General features: G+C 41.3%; 1 protein-coding gene and 4 non-coding genes across 15 annotated transcripts in view; 3 read left to right on the forward strand and 2 right to left on the reverse strand.

Annotated features, from left to right (window-relative positions):
* Window positions 1–3,740: 3,740 nt before the first annotated feature.
* On the forward strand, window positions 3,741–3,814 carry trnan-guu (transfer RNA asparagine (anticodon GUU)). Its single transcript has one exon. It is a non-coding gene; the product is annotated as a tRNA-Asn (tRNA).
* A 502-nt stretch (window positions 3,815–4,316) lies between these two features.
* On the reverse strand, window positions 4,317–4,390 carry trnan-guu (transfer RNA asparagine (anticodon GUU)). The gene has a single exon. It is a non-coding gene; the product is annotated as a tRNA-Asn (tRNA).
* Window positions 4,391–6,443: 2,053 nt separating this feature from the next.
* trnan-guu (transfer RNA asparagine (anticodon GUU)) lies at window positions 6,444–6,517 on the forward strand. The gene has a single exon. It is a non-coding gene; the product is annotated as a tRNA-Asn (tRNA).
* A 514-nt stretch (window positions 6,518–7,031) lies between these two features.
* On the reverse strand, window positions 7,032–7,105 carry trnan-guu (transfer RNA asparagine (anticodon GUU)). Its single transcript has one exon. It is a non-coding gene; the product is annotated as a tRNA-Asn (tRNA).
* A 4,935-nt stretch (window positions 7,106–12,040) lies between these two features.
* The window catches only part of LOC111574458 (serine/threonine-protein kinase BRSK2-like), a 185,916-nt gene continuing 182,607 nt past the window's right edge, over window positions 12,041–15,349 (forward strand). For 4 of the 11 annotated variants that reach the window (XM_055009525.1, XM_035952381.2, XM_035952388.2 and 1 more), the window contains exon 1: window positions 12,043–12,506. In XM_055009525.1, the coding sequence (XP_054865500.1) occupies window positions 12,413–12,506 (94 nt within the window). In that variant the 5' untranslated portion in view covers window positions 12,043–12,412. Of the gene's footprint in view, window positions 12,507–15,349 lie in introns of all 11 variants that reach the window. The other 7 variants (XM_055009514.1, XM_055009509.1, XM_055009521.1 and 4 more) reach the window with 4 other exon arrangements.

Here is a 15,349-nt window from a genome sequence, read left to right on the forward strand (position 1 = left end):
CTGCCTGTTCCACCAGCTGATTGTTAATTTGATCTAAAATGTGAGAGTAAAGTGAGCGCTGATGGTGCGTGTCCACAGGGGCGATTTTAGATACAAAGGGTTGTGCTGCTTCTCTGCATTGTGTGATGGTGGTGAGTCAGTTGGGTTGTCTTCAAACCATAATTCTACAGGTTTGATACCAGCTTCCTCCTGCAGCAGTTTTCTGCAGTCACGCTGGCAATTGCCCATTCTGGTTGTCCTCAAGAATTTCCTCTGGCATTAATAAAGTTCTGTTTTATCTTATCTTATTAAATGCTTGATGGGTTTGCGACTAGGCAGTGTCACGAAGAATAAAAAAATACAGGTTAATGGATTGGATGACTGACCAGCATGGTGGCTAATTTGGAAACTTTTGCTGATGTAACAGTAGTTCAGCAAAAAGTGTTATTACATATTACATGGATTTACCTTACAAAAAACTAAATTACATGCTTTTATCCTTGAGTAAGCAACAGATCAGATCTATCTGAATATTCTGTCAGAATATAAAACCTGTTCCCTCTAATTTTCCCAGTCAAGTTTCGTATTTTCCAACAAAGCAGTGTACAGAAATCTGCACAAGATAAAAAAGCTAATTTACATTAGAAAGAGGGAGGAACATCTAATTAAAACTGACGTTAAATTTGGTATTTTTTAAATCTGTAAACGTACAGCGTACATGTGTATTGTCTTGATGCGGCTGTCTTTCAACTCTGCTCTGAATGTCATTATATGTTTTGGTTGCGTAATGAACCAGCACTGAAATTAAATTTGTGAAAACACTATTTCAAACAGGATGCAATTTGTTGAAAATGAGCCATTCAGTGTTTAATTAATTAGAAACACCTCTGAATGTGAAAACAAAGCGAGGAGAGATTCAGCCTTCATTTTTTTCAACTGATGAGAGTTTGAGCTGAAATATCGAGCCTCATCAGTTTTCTGTTGATGGAAAATATATTCAAATCAACTCTGTGCATTTCTCTGATTAATGTGCTCCTCTGAGACACTACGAGTACCACTGCGATGTTTCTTTAAAAAACTGATTTTCTCGTATAAAGTTTGGGACAAATCTTCTGTCCTCATCTCAGCTCAGTGATTCACTCTTTATCAGTGTGCTGTCAGAAGAGATGTTCTCTCATTTGGCTTCTTTTTGACTTGAAGTACCAAATGCGTATGTGAGTCGATGTGTGTGAGAGTGTGTGCATTATCCTGCTCCGATGGCAAGGCGGCCACAATAGAGCTGACTAATGCAGAAATAGACTGCAGGCTAAGCTTCTTTTTTTTCCAGAAATGTCTTGAAAAGTGAAGGGTGCATTCTGTGGCCTCTTCCCACAATATTTTTATCTCTCCCTTCATCCGGTGCTATAGAAAAGTGCGTCACCAGTGTCAAGTACGCACAAACGCACACCTACTCACACGGAGCATTCCCATCCACAGTATAGTGTGAGTGCCGCTATAGCGCATGATAAAAAGCTTATTCTAAATACTGGGTTTCATGCATGTGAGTGTGTGTTCCCTGTGTGGCGACATCTTGTTTAAGTGGGTAAAACAAGGATGCAGTCTGTTTGTCTCTGGTGGTTATGTTTCTCTTCTGATACAGCTCATTATTTTGGTGAGGAAGGTGGTGGAAGAAAAAGGATGGAAATAAAATGAGAAATCTAGCTCACAGTTTCTGGCTATGAGCTAGATCATATATATATATATGAAGCTACAGCCAGCTGACTAACTTAGCTTACGAGGTGCAGTCAAAAAGATTTTGGGACTGTGTCTTGGTTTTTCTGTCAGTGTTCATTCACTGAGAGAGCTGACGGCTGTCCTATGAAGCGAAATTAGCAGATTAGCGAGATATGTTGAGCTTAAAGTCAGACTTGACTTCAGTGTTACAAAGGTGGCCCTTTTTTAACCTGCTAGATCCCCATGGTAACTTACGCTGTTGAGTTAACCTGGTCCGGAACAGGTTTTGTTGGGAGTTTTGGTACTGATATAAGGCTTTGTGATATGAAGCGAGATGTCCTCAGCATAAAGAGATAACTCGTTGCATCTATTTTGTAGTAATAGATTAGTATATAGATTTGTCTTCTATTCACACACTGACACTTCGGTTGTCTCTGTGGTGCGATAAGTCAGCGCATTCGCCTGTGAACCGAAAGGTTGGTGGTTCAAACCCATCCAGGGCATGTATCGTGCTTAAATGACCACTTAACATATGAGAGAATTAATCAACCTGCTAATATAGTCGGTGTGGTAATTGAGAGTTGTCATTACAGAATCTGTACCTAAAATTAAGAAATAATGCTCTTATGAGGTGCAGTCAAAAAGATTTCAGGACTATGCCTTTGTCTTTCTTTCAGTGTTCATTTGCTGATGGCTGTCCCATGAAGCAAGATTAGCAGGTTAGTGAGGTATGTTGGGCTTAATTTCAGTGTTATGAAGGTAGCCCTTTTTAACCTGCTAGATGACCATGGTAACTTAAGCTGTCGAGCTAGCCTGGTCTAGAACAGGATATATTCAGAGTTTTGGACTTAAATTGGCTATAAGAAGCATCCCCCTTTAACCAAATCATGTCTTTATGATTCTCTATGAGTGATATCAATTCCCAGCTGAGGAAATATGTATATGCCTTCAAACCTTTATTGTATGGATGCACAATCTCACAACTTTTGAAAGGCCACAGGGTACTCTGTGGTGCAATAGGTCAGCGTGTTTGACTGTGAATTGAAAGATTGGTGGTTTCAGCCTAGCCAGGGATGCTTTGTGCTTAAATAACTAGTTAAGACAGTTGAAAACTAGAGAACCATGCACAAACAGCCTGAGTGCAGTGTCACAGAGTGAATGAGACTCATCATTATGTCCTGAGAGCTGAACTGTGAACCAAAATTAGTGGGTAAGCAAGCTATGTTGAGCCTAAATCCAGTCACAAAGGTGGCTCTCTTTAAACCTGCCTACATCACCATGGTAACTTATGCTGTGGAGCCTACCTGGTCCAATGCAGGCTCTGTCCAATATTTTAGATTTAGTAATATTATTTTGTTTGAAAGACGAGTCACATGATGTGTTAAACCTACCTTTTATGTGAATGTACACAGAGTCTGAAGCAGAAAGAGTTAACAAAGAAAGTTGAAACCACATTCTTGACACCTGTTATCACTGACTGGGGTTTTAGTTTCAGTCAGACAGATTTAAACAAGAACAGCTATGTCAGATTTGCTTTGTAGTACAGCCCTGTGGTGTCTGTAACAGATCATGAGAAATTCAGGCTACATTGTAACTAACTGAGGTCACAAGATTTGCTGGTAACTGAAATGTTGCTGGTTGGCAAATGATTGACATTTGTCTTTTTCATTCCATTTGTCGTTTTCTCACTTATCCAACAGGGTTCCACAATTCTAATTGACTAGTTGCGAGTCCCAAGAATTTATTCTTCCCTCAACAAACATTGTTAATGGCCTGTTTATGACCCAAGACTGAACTGCCAGGTGAGGGACGTGTCAATGAGTCAATGGTGGTGAAAATTTTTCGGGAATGATCTCAAGACACTGTTATAAGATCCTGATATTTGGTGCAGCAGACCCCCTCCTCTATTCAGAGATAGTTTTTCCAGTTAAACATAAATGGCTTCCTTCACTCCTCTCTCAAGTATCTGTCTTCTCTGTCCAGAATGTGAAGTCTTTGTTGTATGTGATTTTGTAGTAAGACCTTTTATGGATGTCGACTCTCACCACCATTCTGTGGCGCAATCGGTCAGCGCATTCGGCTGTTAACCGAAAGGTTGGTGGTTCGAGCCCACCCAGGGTCGTTTTGTGCTTAAATGACCAGATACCATCATGGAAAAGGTGACTATGATGAAGGATCTGAGAAACCTGCAACAACAGTCAGACTGCAGTGTCACAGAATAATTAAGAAATGTCAGCATGAGAATTATTTCCAGAATTACTGAACAACAAAATCAGACTGCAGTTGAAACAGTTTCTTCACGAATAAACTAGGGTTTCCATTCTTTGTGGGTATATGCGGATTGAAAGTTGACAGCAAACGCAACTCCGCTTAGACACAAGTGTCTTTGTTGTACAATAATCAGTGCATTTGGCTATTGAGCAAATAGTTGGTGGTTAGAGTTAATGGTTGGTGTTTAACTGTCAACAGCACAAAGATTCAACTTGTTTAATCCATTTCTTTGAGTAACGCCATAATGAAACATCATAGTGATAAGTCTCATTCATTCTGTGACACTGCACTCAGACAGTTTTTGCATGTTTATCTAATTCTTGTCCATGTTATCAGGTCATACAAGCGCAAAACGTCCCTGGGTGGGCTTGAACCACCAACTTTTCAGTTAACAGCCGAATGCGCTGACCGATTGCGCCACAGAGACATCTGGGACTTGTAATATAGAGGAGAGATCACTCATCCAAAAATGATTGGGCTAAGATTCAATATAAATGTTGATTCTAAACAGAGCCTCAGAGCATGAAGACGTGGATACATTTACCGGAACCGGGGAAGAAAGCTCAGCAGTGACAAGAAGACGGACTGGAGGCAGCTAGACAGACATTAGTACAAGGTAGAGGCAACAACTTATCTCTTTATGCTGATAACATTTTGCTTCATATCAGCCAGCCTGTTGTTAATATCCCTGCTGTTCTCCAGACATCCCTGGGTGGGCTCAAATCACCAACCTTTATATACACAGTTGTATGCACTAACCAATTGTTATCAGCTAAATGTGTCAAAGAATTACTGTTGTGAAATAGCTGGATGGCTACTTGAGTTTCAATCCAAAGTGAGTTTTAAATGCAGTCTGAATTTGTGTTGATTCATTTTTGACACTAGGATGTGCGTCCAAGTCTCTTTCACTGGGTAACTGCAGTTAAACTCTTTTGCAGGTTTTGCAATCAAGTTAAGGGGTCATTTAAGCACAAAACATCCCTGGGTGGGTTTGAACCACTAACCTTTCTGTTAACAGCCGAATGGGCTGACCGATTGCACCACAGAGACAACTATAGATTTTAAAAGGTGGTGAGATTATACATCCATAAATAATCTTGTTACAAAGATGTCTACAAGTACTTCCTGTGCTGGACAGAGAAGACAGATGGTTTGAGAGAGCAGTGGAGGAAGCCATCTGTATTAAACTGGAAAATCCATCTCCAAACAAAGGCGGTCTACAGCACTGGTTATCAGGTACTTATAAAAAGGTCTTGAGATCATTCCCTTAAAAATTTCACCACTATTGACTCCTTGACACATCCTTTACTTGGCAACTTCAAAACCATTCACACCTTAAAGGCATGTCAGTCTTGGGTCATTAACAAGCCATTTATATCCGAAACTGTGAACAAAACCTGCTCCGGGCCAGGTAAACTCTACAGCATGAGTTACCATGGTGATCTCATCCTGTTGAAGGAGAGCCACTTTTGTTATAATGAGAGCTCTGACTTTAGGCTCGATGTACCTCACTAACCCACTTGTAATACAGCCCTCAGATGTAATTATGAGTCTCCTTCACTCTGTGATGTTGCAGTCAGATTGTTTTTGCAGGTTTCTCTAATTGTCAGTCATATTAAGGGGTCCGTCATAGTCACCTTTTCCATGATGTTAAGTGGCCATTTAAAAACCAAACGTCCCTGTGTGGACTCCAACCAATAACCTGTCAATTAACAGCCAAATGCGCTGACCGACAGTGCCACAGCGACGGTTATAGGGATGAATGACAAATCTATAAATGACGTTCGTACAAGACAGATGCAACAAGTTATCTCTTTATGCTGATGATGTCCTGCTTCATATCACCCAGCCTGATGTTAATATCCCTGCAGTTCTCCAAACATCCCTGGGTGGGCTCAAATTACCAACCTTTGTATTCACAGTTGTGTGCTCCAAGCAGTTGTTTTCAGCTAAATGCACCAGAGAATTACTGTTCTGAAATAGATGGATGGGTACTTGTGTTTCAGTTCTCATCTACCTGTATTTGGTATTAACTTCAAGAATATATGTCTATGAATTGGTAACAGTCAAATGGCAATGACATTATACATTTGTCTTGCTTTCTCACTTATCCAACAGGGTTCCACAGTTCTGACTAGTTGTGAGTCCCAATAATTTATTCTTCCCTCAAAAAACATGGTTAATGGTCTGCTAATGACCCAAGACTGAACTGCCAGGTGAGGGACGTGTCAGTGAGTCAATGGTGGTGAAAATTTTTAGGGAATGATCTCAAGACACTGTTATAAGAACCTGATATTTGGTGCAGCAGACCCCCTCCTCTATTCAGAGATAGTTTTTCCAGTTAAACATAAATGGCTTCCTTCACTCCTCTCTCAAGTATCTGTCTTGTCTGCCCAGAATGTGAAGTCTTTGTTGTTTTTATTTATGTAGTAAGACCATTTATGGATGTCTGGTCTCACCACCATTTAAAGAGCACAGTTGTCTCTGTGGCGCAATTGGTCAGGGCATTTGGCTGTTAACCGAAAGGTTGGTGGTTCGAGTCCACCCAGGGACGTTTTGTGCTTAAATGACCAGATACCACCATGGAAAAGGTGACTATGATGAAGGATCTGAGAAACCTGCACCAACAGTCAGACTACAGTGTCACAGAATAATTAAGAAATGTCAGCATGAGAATTATTTCCAGAATTACTGAACAACAAAATCAGACGACAATTGAAACAGTTACATCACTCGTGCTTTCTACATGAATAAACTAGATTTCCATTTTTTGTGGGTAGGTGCAGTTTGAATGTTGAGAGCAAATGCACCTCCACTGAGATACAAGTGTCTCTGTGGTACAGTAATCAGTGCATTTGGCTATTGAGCAAAAAGTTTATGGTTGGAGTTAATGGTTAGTGTTTAACTGTCAACAGCACAAATAATCAACTGGTTTAATCCATTTCTTTGAGTAACACCATAATGAAACATCATTCTGACAAGTCTCATTCACTCTGTGACATTGCACGCAGACAGTCTTTGCATGTTTGTCTAATTCTTATCCATGTTACCAATTTATAAGCAGAAAACGTCCCTGGGTGGGCTCGAACCACCAGCCTTTCGGTTAACAGCCGAATGCGCTGACCGATTGCGCCACAGAGACATCTGGAACTTGTACATGGAGGCGAGCTCACTCATCCATAAATGATTGGGCTGAAATTTAATAAAAATGTTGTTTCTAAACAGAGCCTCAGAGCATGAAGATGTGGATACACCTACCAGAACCAGGGAAAAAAGCTGAACACTGACAAGAAGACAGACTGGAGGCGGCTGGACAGACATTAGCACAAGGTAGATGCAACAAGTTATCACTTTATGCTCATGACATCTTGCTTCATATCAGCCAGCCTGATGTTGATATCTCTGCTATGCTCAAAACGTCCTTGGGTGGGCTCAAATCACCAACCTTTATCTACACAGTTGTATTTACAAGAAAGGTCAGAGCAGACTCCACCTGCTCAGAAAACTGAGGTCTTTTGGGGTGCAGGGAGCACTTTTGAGGACCTTTTATGATTCTGTGGTGGCATCAGCCATCATGTATGGAGTCGTCTGCTGGAGCAGCAGCATCACGGCTGCAGACAGGAAGAGACTAAACAAACTGGTAAAGAAAGCCAGCTCTGTCCTGGGCTGCCCCCTTGATCCTGTGGAGGTGGTGGGAGACCACCACCTCCACAGGATCTATTTTGTATCTATTTTGTAGTAACAGATTAGTGTATAGATTTGTCTTCTAGCCACCCAGTGACACTCTAGTTGTCTCTGTGGTGCAATCGGCTGTTAACTGAAAGTTTGGTGGTTCACGCCTAGCCAGGGATGTTTTGTCCAATCTACAGAAATAGGCTGTGTGAGGGCTATACTACAAAATCTGTGCCTAACATTAAGAAATTATCCTCTCTTACACTAAGATCATGTTTGGAAATTAACTCCGTATAGAATACATAGGAGAATACCTCAAAACCTTTGTGGATTCACCAGAAAAATCACAGGGAAGAGGTTGTTCTTGCAGTATTTTTCAACATAGTCTTTAACTTCAGTGCCCTTGATCCACCAATGTTCAAGCTTCACTATTCCTTTGTGGAAGAAGGTCATGTCTCCAGCCTCCAGATACACTTCAGCAGCATTAATGACTTCATCAACATTCACACAAATGGCGACCACACAAATGTGATCTCAGTTTGGGAAACAGAAATCAGACGGTGCAAGTCGAGTGAGTGAGGTGCATTGGATAACAGATTAAAGCCACATTTGGCTGCTTCTGTTACCTATGCCGTGGAGATGGACACATGACCTTGGAACAGCAGCAGCCAGCTCACAGCATCCCTGTCCTTTTTAATATGATTGCTTCAAACATTTGAATGAGGCCGAGACCTGTATGCATGATCTCACCACCATTGGAAGGCCATAGATGTCTCTGTGGCGCAATTGGTTTGAGTCCACCCAGGGACATTTTGTGCTTAAATGACCAGTTAACATGGCTGAGAGATAAAGAAACCTCCAATAACAGTCTGACTGCAGTGTTACAGCATACATGAGACTCGTCATTTTGTCCTGAAAGTAGTTCCCCAAAGTGAGAGTAGTGGTTAATGAAGCATGTTGAGTCTAAAGCTTGAGTTTTCAGTGTCACAGACGGTGCAATGTTTAAAACCTGCTACACGCTAGTTGTGGGTGACCCATAAACAGGGACTACAGGCCCCAACACAGTGGCCTGGGTTCGATTCCAGCTCATGGCCCTTTACTGCAACTCTTCTCCTTACTTTCTTGGCCGCCTCTCTAGTACTGTATCTAATAAAACCAACAGAAGGCCAAAAAAAAAAACTTTAAAAAATCTAACAAAACAGCCGCTGCTAGACTACTATGATACCCTAGGCTGTGGAGCTAACTTGGTCCGGAGCAGGTAATGTTCAGATTTTTGAAGTGTAATCAGCTGGAACATTCGTCTTGGTTTAACCAAATCATTTCCTGGAACTTCTCTATGCATTTATACATTTTATATCATCATGCCTCTCTTGCATCATTTGTAGCAGCAGGGCTTTAAGCTTTTTATGAATTTCTGGATTCATTGTTCCCCATTAAAACAACCAGTTGACTGAAGTAGTGGCACACGTTTGTGTCATTTTGAACGGAACAAGATTCACACGTATCACAGCTGAGGCCAAGAACTTTTTGATGTTCCCTCGTAGACAATATTTGTCAAATTCAGAAGGAAAAAAATATTTGATGGGAAGGTCATGTTGATCTGACTTCAGATGCGACTGTGACTTTTATCCTCTCTAAACAGCCAGCTGTAGTGTCTTCTACATCGCAAAACTCTGTTGTGAAAGAGACATTTTGACACCGTCATTAGTCGTGTGGCTCTCCACAGAGGCATGGCTGATTATGGCAGATTATTTCACATGGAGGTGATTAGGACGGTGCAGCTTTACAGCCACGGCGGCGTCTGCAGCTGTCAAACAGCCACCGGGGGATCAGACGCCAGAGATCAGGCTGCTGGAGAGCTCGCACGGTGGCACGAGTCCACAAGAAGACTCCTGATTGATCTGTGGGCCGAGGTCTCAGCCTCCTCCTGTGATGGAGGGTGTGGGGGATGTGGGGGTGTAGGGTGGTTTTACATTAATTAACAGGAAGTAATTTGAGGGAAAGCTGTCCCGTGGCGAGCAGGTCTGGTAAAACGGAGCCCCCCCCCCATTCCCTCATCTTTGTTAGGGACATGGATTTGATGGTGGGGGAGGTTAGAGGGAGGCAGAAGGAGGAGTGGGAGGCAGGGAGGTGGAGGTGGGGGGGCCCATCTGCCGCTGAGCGTGCTGGGTCAAAAGGCTTTTGTTGTGAAGGAGTGATGAGACAGATAGATGGTCGTTGTCACCAACCGCTGGTTTAATCAAGTGAAAGTGTCCCAGCGTGTAACATGTTCGGTCCCCTGCCAACTCCACCACCACACACACACTAACACAGAGACACACACTAACACACAGAGACACACAAACCACCCACAGTGACGAATAATGATTCCTCACCTTCATCTAATAACTGAGAGTTGGGCTAAATGGATAAAATGAGTAATTTATGAATCAAGTGATCAGATGTGTGCATGAGAACAGGACATTTTTATCTACCAGTAACAGTGATAAGGAAGTGCACAGGCTTTTTGGGAAACTTCTAGATGTTTGTGGCTTTATTTTGTTTTATTTTGCACCATATTTGTTGTATTTTTTATATTTAAAACAGAGAAGTTCTGAACAGGGACAGTCTTTAATCTCCCACTGTCGTCTCGACCCCAATTCAATCAAAAAACTCCTGCGATGCGAAATATGTGCGCATGCGTGGTCCCCGATTAAAGCAACTGAGTCAAGACGAGATAGCAGCGGAAGTCAGGAGGATTGGCCTTCAAAATAAAACCATATTTTAGACAAAAGTTTTAAACTTCAAATCACAGCATTAGCTGTCAAATTATGAAAAAAACTGTCGTGTGTAATAATAATAATGATTGAAATTGTTGTAATAATTGTAGTAAGTTTTTATTCTTGGTAAAAGTCAATGATTTGCTTTGTATATTTCGAGTTGCTTCAAAGTATTACCCACAAAAATCTGCATCTCAGTTTACCTTCTACATTTTTCCTCTTGTTGACTGATTTTTTTTCTGTATTAAGAAATGAAATGAACTAGATTAGTTAATGCAGTGTTGTTCGGATAAAATTTATAATTTACAACAAGGAAGTGAAAATCTATAAAGTTTCTATAACGAACATATCAGAAATTAGCTTGAAATATTAGCATTCAAATTAATCGTTTAACTTTAGAGCTTATCACATTTGAAAATTGGTTGTTTTTCTCTTTTTCTTGTGTGATGGTCAGCTGAATAATGGAATTAAGTTCTCGGACTGTTTGGTAAATAAAGCAAGCAGTGGTCAAATTTGAAATATGGTCAAGTGCCATATCAAAATAACAAGAGCTGCATCTTTTTGTTGAAAGTAAAATGTCTCACAATATAGTATTATAAAATCGAGTTCATGTATTATTCAAAATTTATTTTCTCCAGACATTATGGAGCTTGTTTATTGTATCAGACTGCAGCAAAAAGGGCATCATTGTTTTTATATTAGTTTAGGTGGTGGAAAAGCAAACCTTACTCTGTAAAATGTGACAAATATTGCAGTATCTGTCAAAAATAATTGCAGCATGATTAAAAAATATATATTGTTCAGATCTATCTGAAATTAAAATTATCCATAAAAATTTGGAAGTCAGTGACAAACATGATCATGAAAACTGATTGGTAAAGTTTATAGCTTTTCAACTCATCACATTAGCTTGTCTTATGGGATATTTAGCCTAATACTGGTACTGACTGCAATTTAAGGTTTAAAACCGTGGTTTGTAATTATAATAGACCAAATGACTAACTCTGAGAGAAAACCATCTGCACATTGATCTGTAGTGAACATAAAGTGATTTTTACACACAGACTTCACCTAATGAAGCATGTAAGACAATATCAGAATATTAAAATGGTTTTTGTATCTATCCTAAAACAATTACAAACAAGAAAAACACTCAGAGAGTGCAGTACTCCGCCAAGGCTGCTCACTTGTATGATTTCCTACAGATAAGTCCCGATAAGTCTGCAGCGGTGGATTTGTAGTAGGATCCTCAGCAGGAAGCTGACGTAGTGTTCACTTGTTGTCATAGTTACAGTGACACTGTGCCGCTATGTCACAATGATACGGAAGTCTTGAACAAATCCGTGGATCCAGACTATAAGCAGCATCACTGCCAAAATGTAATCAGGTGGTCCTCGTGTCATTTCTGCTCTCCCCTGAAAATTTCATCCAAATCTGTTTTTCAGTAATGTTGCTAGCAGACAAATGTACGCCGATCATCACATAACTTGGTTTAGTAATAGAACAAAATATCTGTTTTCACAAATATAGCCCATTTTCTATTTCTGCCGGTGCTGCATTCAACACACTGCAAATAGCCTGAGTTGATGTGCGTTTATTTTGAAAGAGACTCCCGGAAGTGTCCTATAACACTGCCTGCGGTTTGACGCAGGCTGCTGGAGCGGCAGCAGCAGTAGATGCTGTCCCATCATCAGATCACACCCAACGGGGCTGCAGCGCACCGCTCCTCCGGCACCAACATCATGACATCCAGGTTCAAAACCGCAATCTGAGCCGCACCGAGGACCAAACCTGCGGAGGGACCCTGAAGCACCGGCCGTGGAGACATACACACACACACACACTCACGCACACGCACAGGGACGCGAATCTTGCAGCGACCAGCAGCCTGATAGACGGAAACGCCGAGCGAGGCGAACTCCACTGCGCCGCGGAATTGCGCTTTTCGCTCCAGAGACGCGTCCCACTCGGACACCCGCAAGAGAAATTACTCCCGGCGAGTCGTTTCACCCCGAAACATGTCGTCGACGGGCAAGGACGCCAACAGCGGGCATTACGCCAACTATGTGGGACCGTACCGCCTGGAGAAGACGCTGGGCAAAGGACAGACAGGTTAGTGGAAGCAGCCCCGTCATGAAACGTGGTGCGGCCGGGGCTCGTCACTGTACCTGCCTGTCTGACATCACGCCGGGGTGCAGGTTTTTTTGTGTGTTTTTTTAAAAATGCATTTGCGTGTTCTGAATGCGGGGAAACGGGAGGCGGGTTAGAAATGTGTGATAATTGCGGGTGTTTTCAGGTGGATGCGGCTGTACTGAATGCAGAGAGAGAGAGGCTGCTGTCATGATGATGATGATGATGATGATGGTGGTTTGGTGGTAGTGCGCCTTTAATCCTTGTTGTCAGGCAGAGAGGGCTTGGTGATAATGGGCCCTTGTGATTTTTCTTGTCTCTAATTCTGTTATAGCATCCATCTGTCACATGGGCCCGCTCTGCAGAAGCTGCTGCTGCACTGTCCGGTCCCTGCAAACACACACATTCAGCTCATAGGTTAACACACACACACTGTACTGCAGCTGCAACATCACACATTTCTGCATTAGTTTAAATGCTGCAGTGCTCTTTTTTGGGGGGGCGCCTCTGTGGCTCATATTTTCTGATGCAGGCCTTGCTGCTGCTGCACTGTACGTCCAAACAGCAGGTTGGCATTCATCACTCACTGCTTGTCAGACCCAGAGTGTGATTTTCAGCTGCATCGAGAGCCGAATGAGTCATTTTTCGGTGGACTGGGACTGTTCCAGAGGTGTCGCTTCAGTCTATTTTTGAATCTGTAGCCTGTTTTGAGCTCCAAGTTTTGAAACAGGCTTCAGTCTGTTAACTGTACTGCATCAGTTCAGGTATAAAAAACCCCTGAGGCTGTCCAGGTGCATGTTAACAAGCAGTCTAGTTGGTAATTTTACCCTTCAACTTCAAATATTTATGGTTTTTAATTGATAGAAATCATAGACTGCGCATGTTTTAGTTAACCGTCTGAACTCCAAGTAGTTTGTGGGTGTTTTTTTTGCTAATTTCCGTCACATTTTTGTTCATTGTATGCTCATTTTCCACTGGAATATAAAGTCCTGCACCTCTGTGGAAACAGCAACTCCAAAACGTGTAGTGCATAAATCATATTAAAGAAAGGACAGGAGTTGCATTTCTCTGCATAAATTGGAAAAAAAGTGCAATCAACATATTTCTCCAAGAACCCACAAGTGTTAGCAATACTGGGAAAACTGGAGGCTTAGCATATATTTTTACTCTGTACAGACCTAGAAAGATGTTTCATCATGCTGAATGTGTCCTTCAACAATTTGCTGACAAATTGCTCCTCTGTATACATTTTCAAGCCATTCTGCATTTATGTTATCAATCCAGTATGTTTTTATTTTCCTCTCAGTCTCTCTTGTCGTCTCGTCTTTGCTCTGTTTAAACACTGCCTGCAGTTCAGCTGGAAACTCAGATTTTTTTGTCACGTGACAGCTAAGTCAATTATGTCTTCTCAGTTGTGCCGAGGAGCACGACTTCTTGTTGTTTTTGTGATGACAACTCACGATTTAAAGTTTATTTTTGTTACTTTCCCAGATGCAACCGCACTTCACCTATGATTAGTTCATGGACTGTCAGAAAGGAGAAAATTTGAGAATTATGCCTATTTCAACAGCTTCTTGCTCGAATAAAAAGTGTCACCGTGGGGTTTTTTTAAAAGAAGAAAAAATACATTTCAAATCTGCCAGCAAATTTTGGGCATTTAATCAAGATTTAGCTTTTTTCCACTAGTAAGAGTAGAATAAGTAACAGAAACGCCTCTTGACTCACTGTGTACCTCTGGTATTACGACAGTGGAGTGTTTCTATAGTTGGAGCAGCTCTGTGGTTGACTGCATGCATGTCTCAGGCCAGGTTCTCTGCTTCGGACGCCCCACCATCTGTGATCACATGCAGCCAGCAGTGATCAAGGTTTCTCCCCCCAGTTTCAGCAGGTAGATGCGACACGCTGCTCAGTTCCCTCAGTGGGTGAATAATTCATAACCAGCCAATTAGCTGGTTGCTGGAGTTGGACTGTAACAGCCTGTGTTGTTGTTGCTGTATTAATCACACATTTTTTCTATTTAGCAAATGGAATAAAACTGCAGTGGTGTTCATTTAACTTACACAAAGAAACCATTCTTCAACTGAGAACTTGAAGAAAGGTTCGGTTTGCAGTACCTCTCAGATCTGCTTGTAGTTTCTTTGTAATTTAAGATCCATTACTTTACATATTTATTTATGTATTTGCTGTACAACAGGTGATTCTTTCATTACGGCCACAATGTCTGCAGGTCTTGAAAAGTCTTTACAAGCACTAGACAGTTGTATTAATTATGAATGCTTTTCTCTGATAGAAGATGTTCTTCATCTTCTCTATACGTTGAGAGGGGGATTGCTGTAGAGCTGTGACGATTAATCAATTCAGTTGTCAGCTATTAAATTGGTTTAAGTCACTTTTCAAGAAAAAAAGTCTAAATTCTCTAATTCTAGCTGCCGAAATATGAATATTTTCTGGTTTCTTTCCTCCGATATGACAGTAAACTGAATATTTTTGGGTGTTTGATTAAACAAGATGTCTTTCGTCTTGACCTTTGGAAAACACTGACTGACATTTTCCCCCATTTTCTGACATTTTCTAGACCAAACAACTAATCACTTTATTAAGAATTATTAATTGACAATTAAAATAATTGTTAGTTTTGGCCCTGGATTGTTGCGATGTTCTGCAGTAAGTTTCATTTAGCACTCAGAAACTTATTCACTCAAAATGGACATTGCTGAAAAACTTAAATTCACAAAGGTATGCTTAAGTCTGCATTTCTGGATACTTTCATTTCTTTCTGAACAGTTGTTGGTGTTTTTCAATCTGAAAAAGACATCAGTGTCTAA

This window comes from Amphiprion ocellaris, chromosome 1 (assembly GCF_022539595.1).
Source record: "Amphiprion ocellaris isolate individual 3 ecotype Okinawa chromosome 1, ASM2253959v1, whole genome shotgun sequence".
Classification (NCBI taxonomy): Eukaryota; Metazoa; Chordata; class Actinopteri; family Pomacentridae; genus Amphiprion; species Amphiprion ocellaris.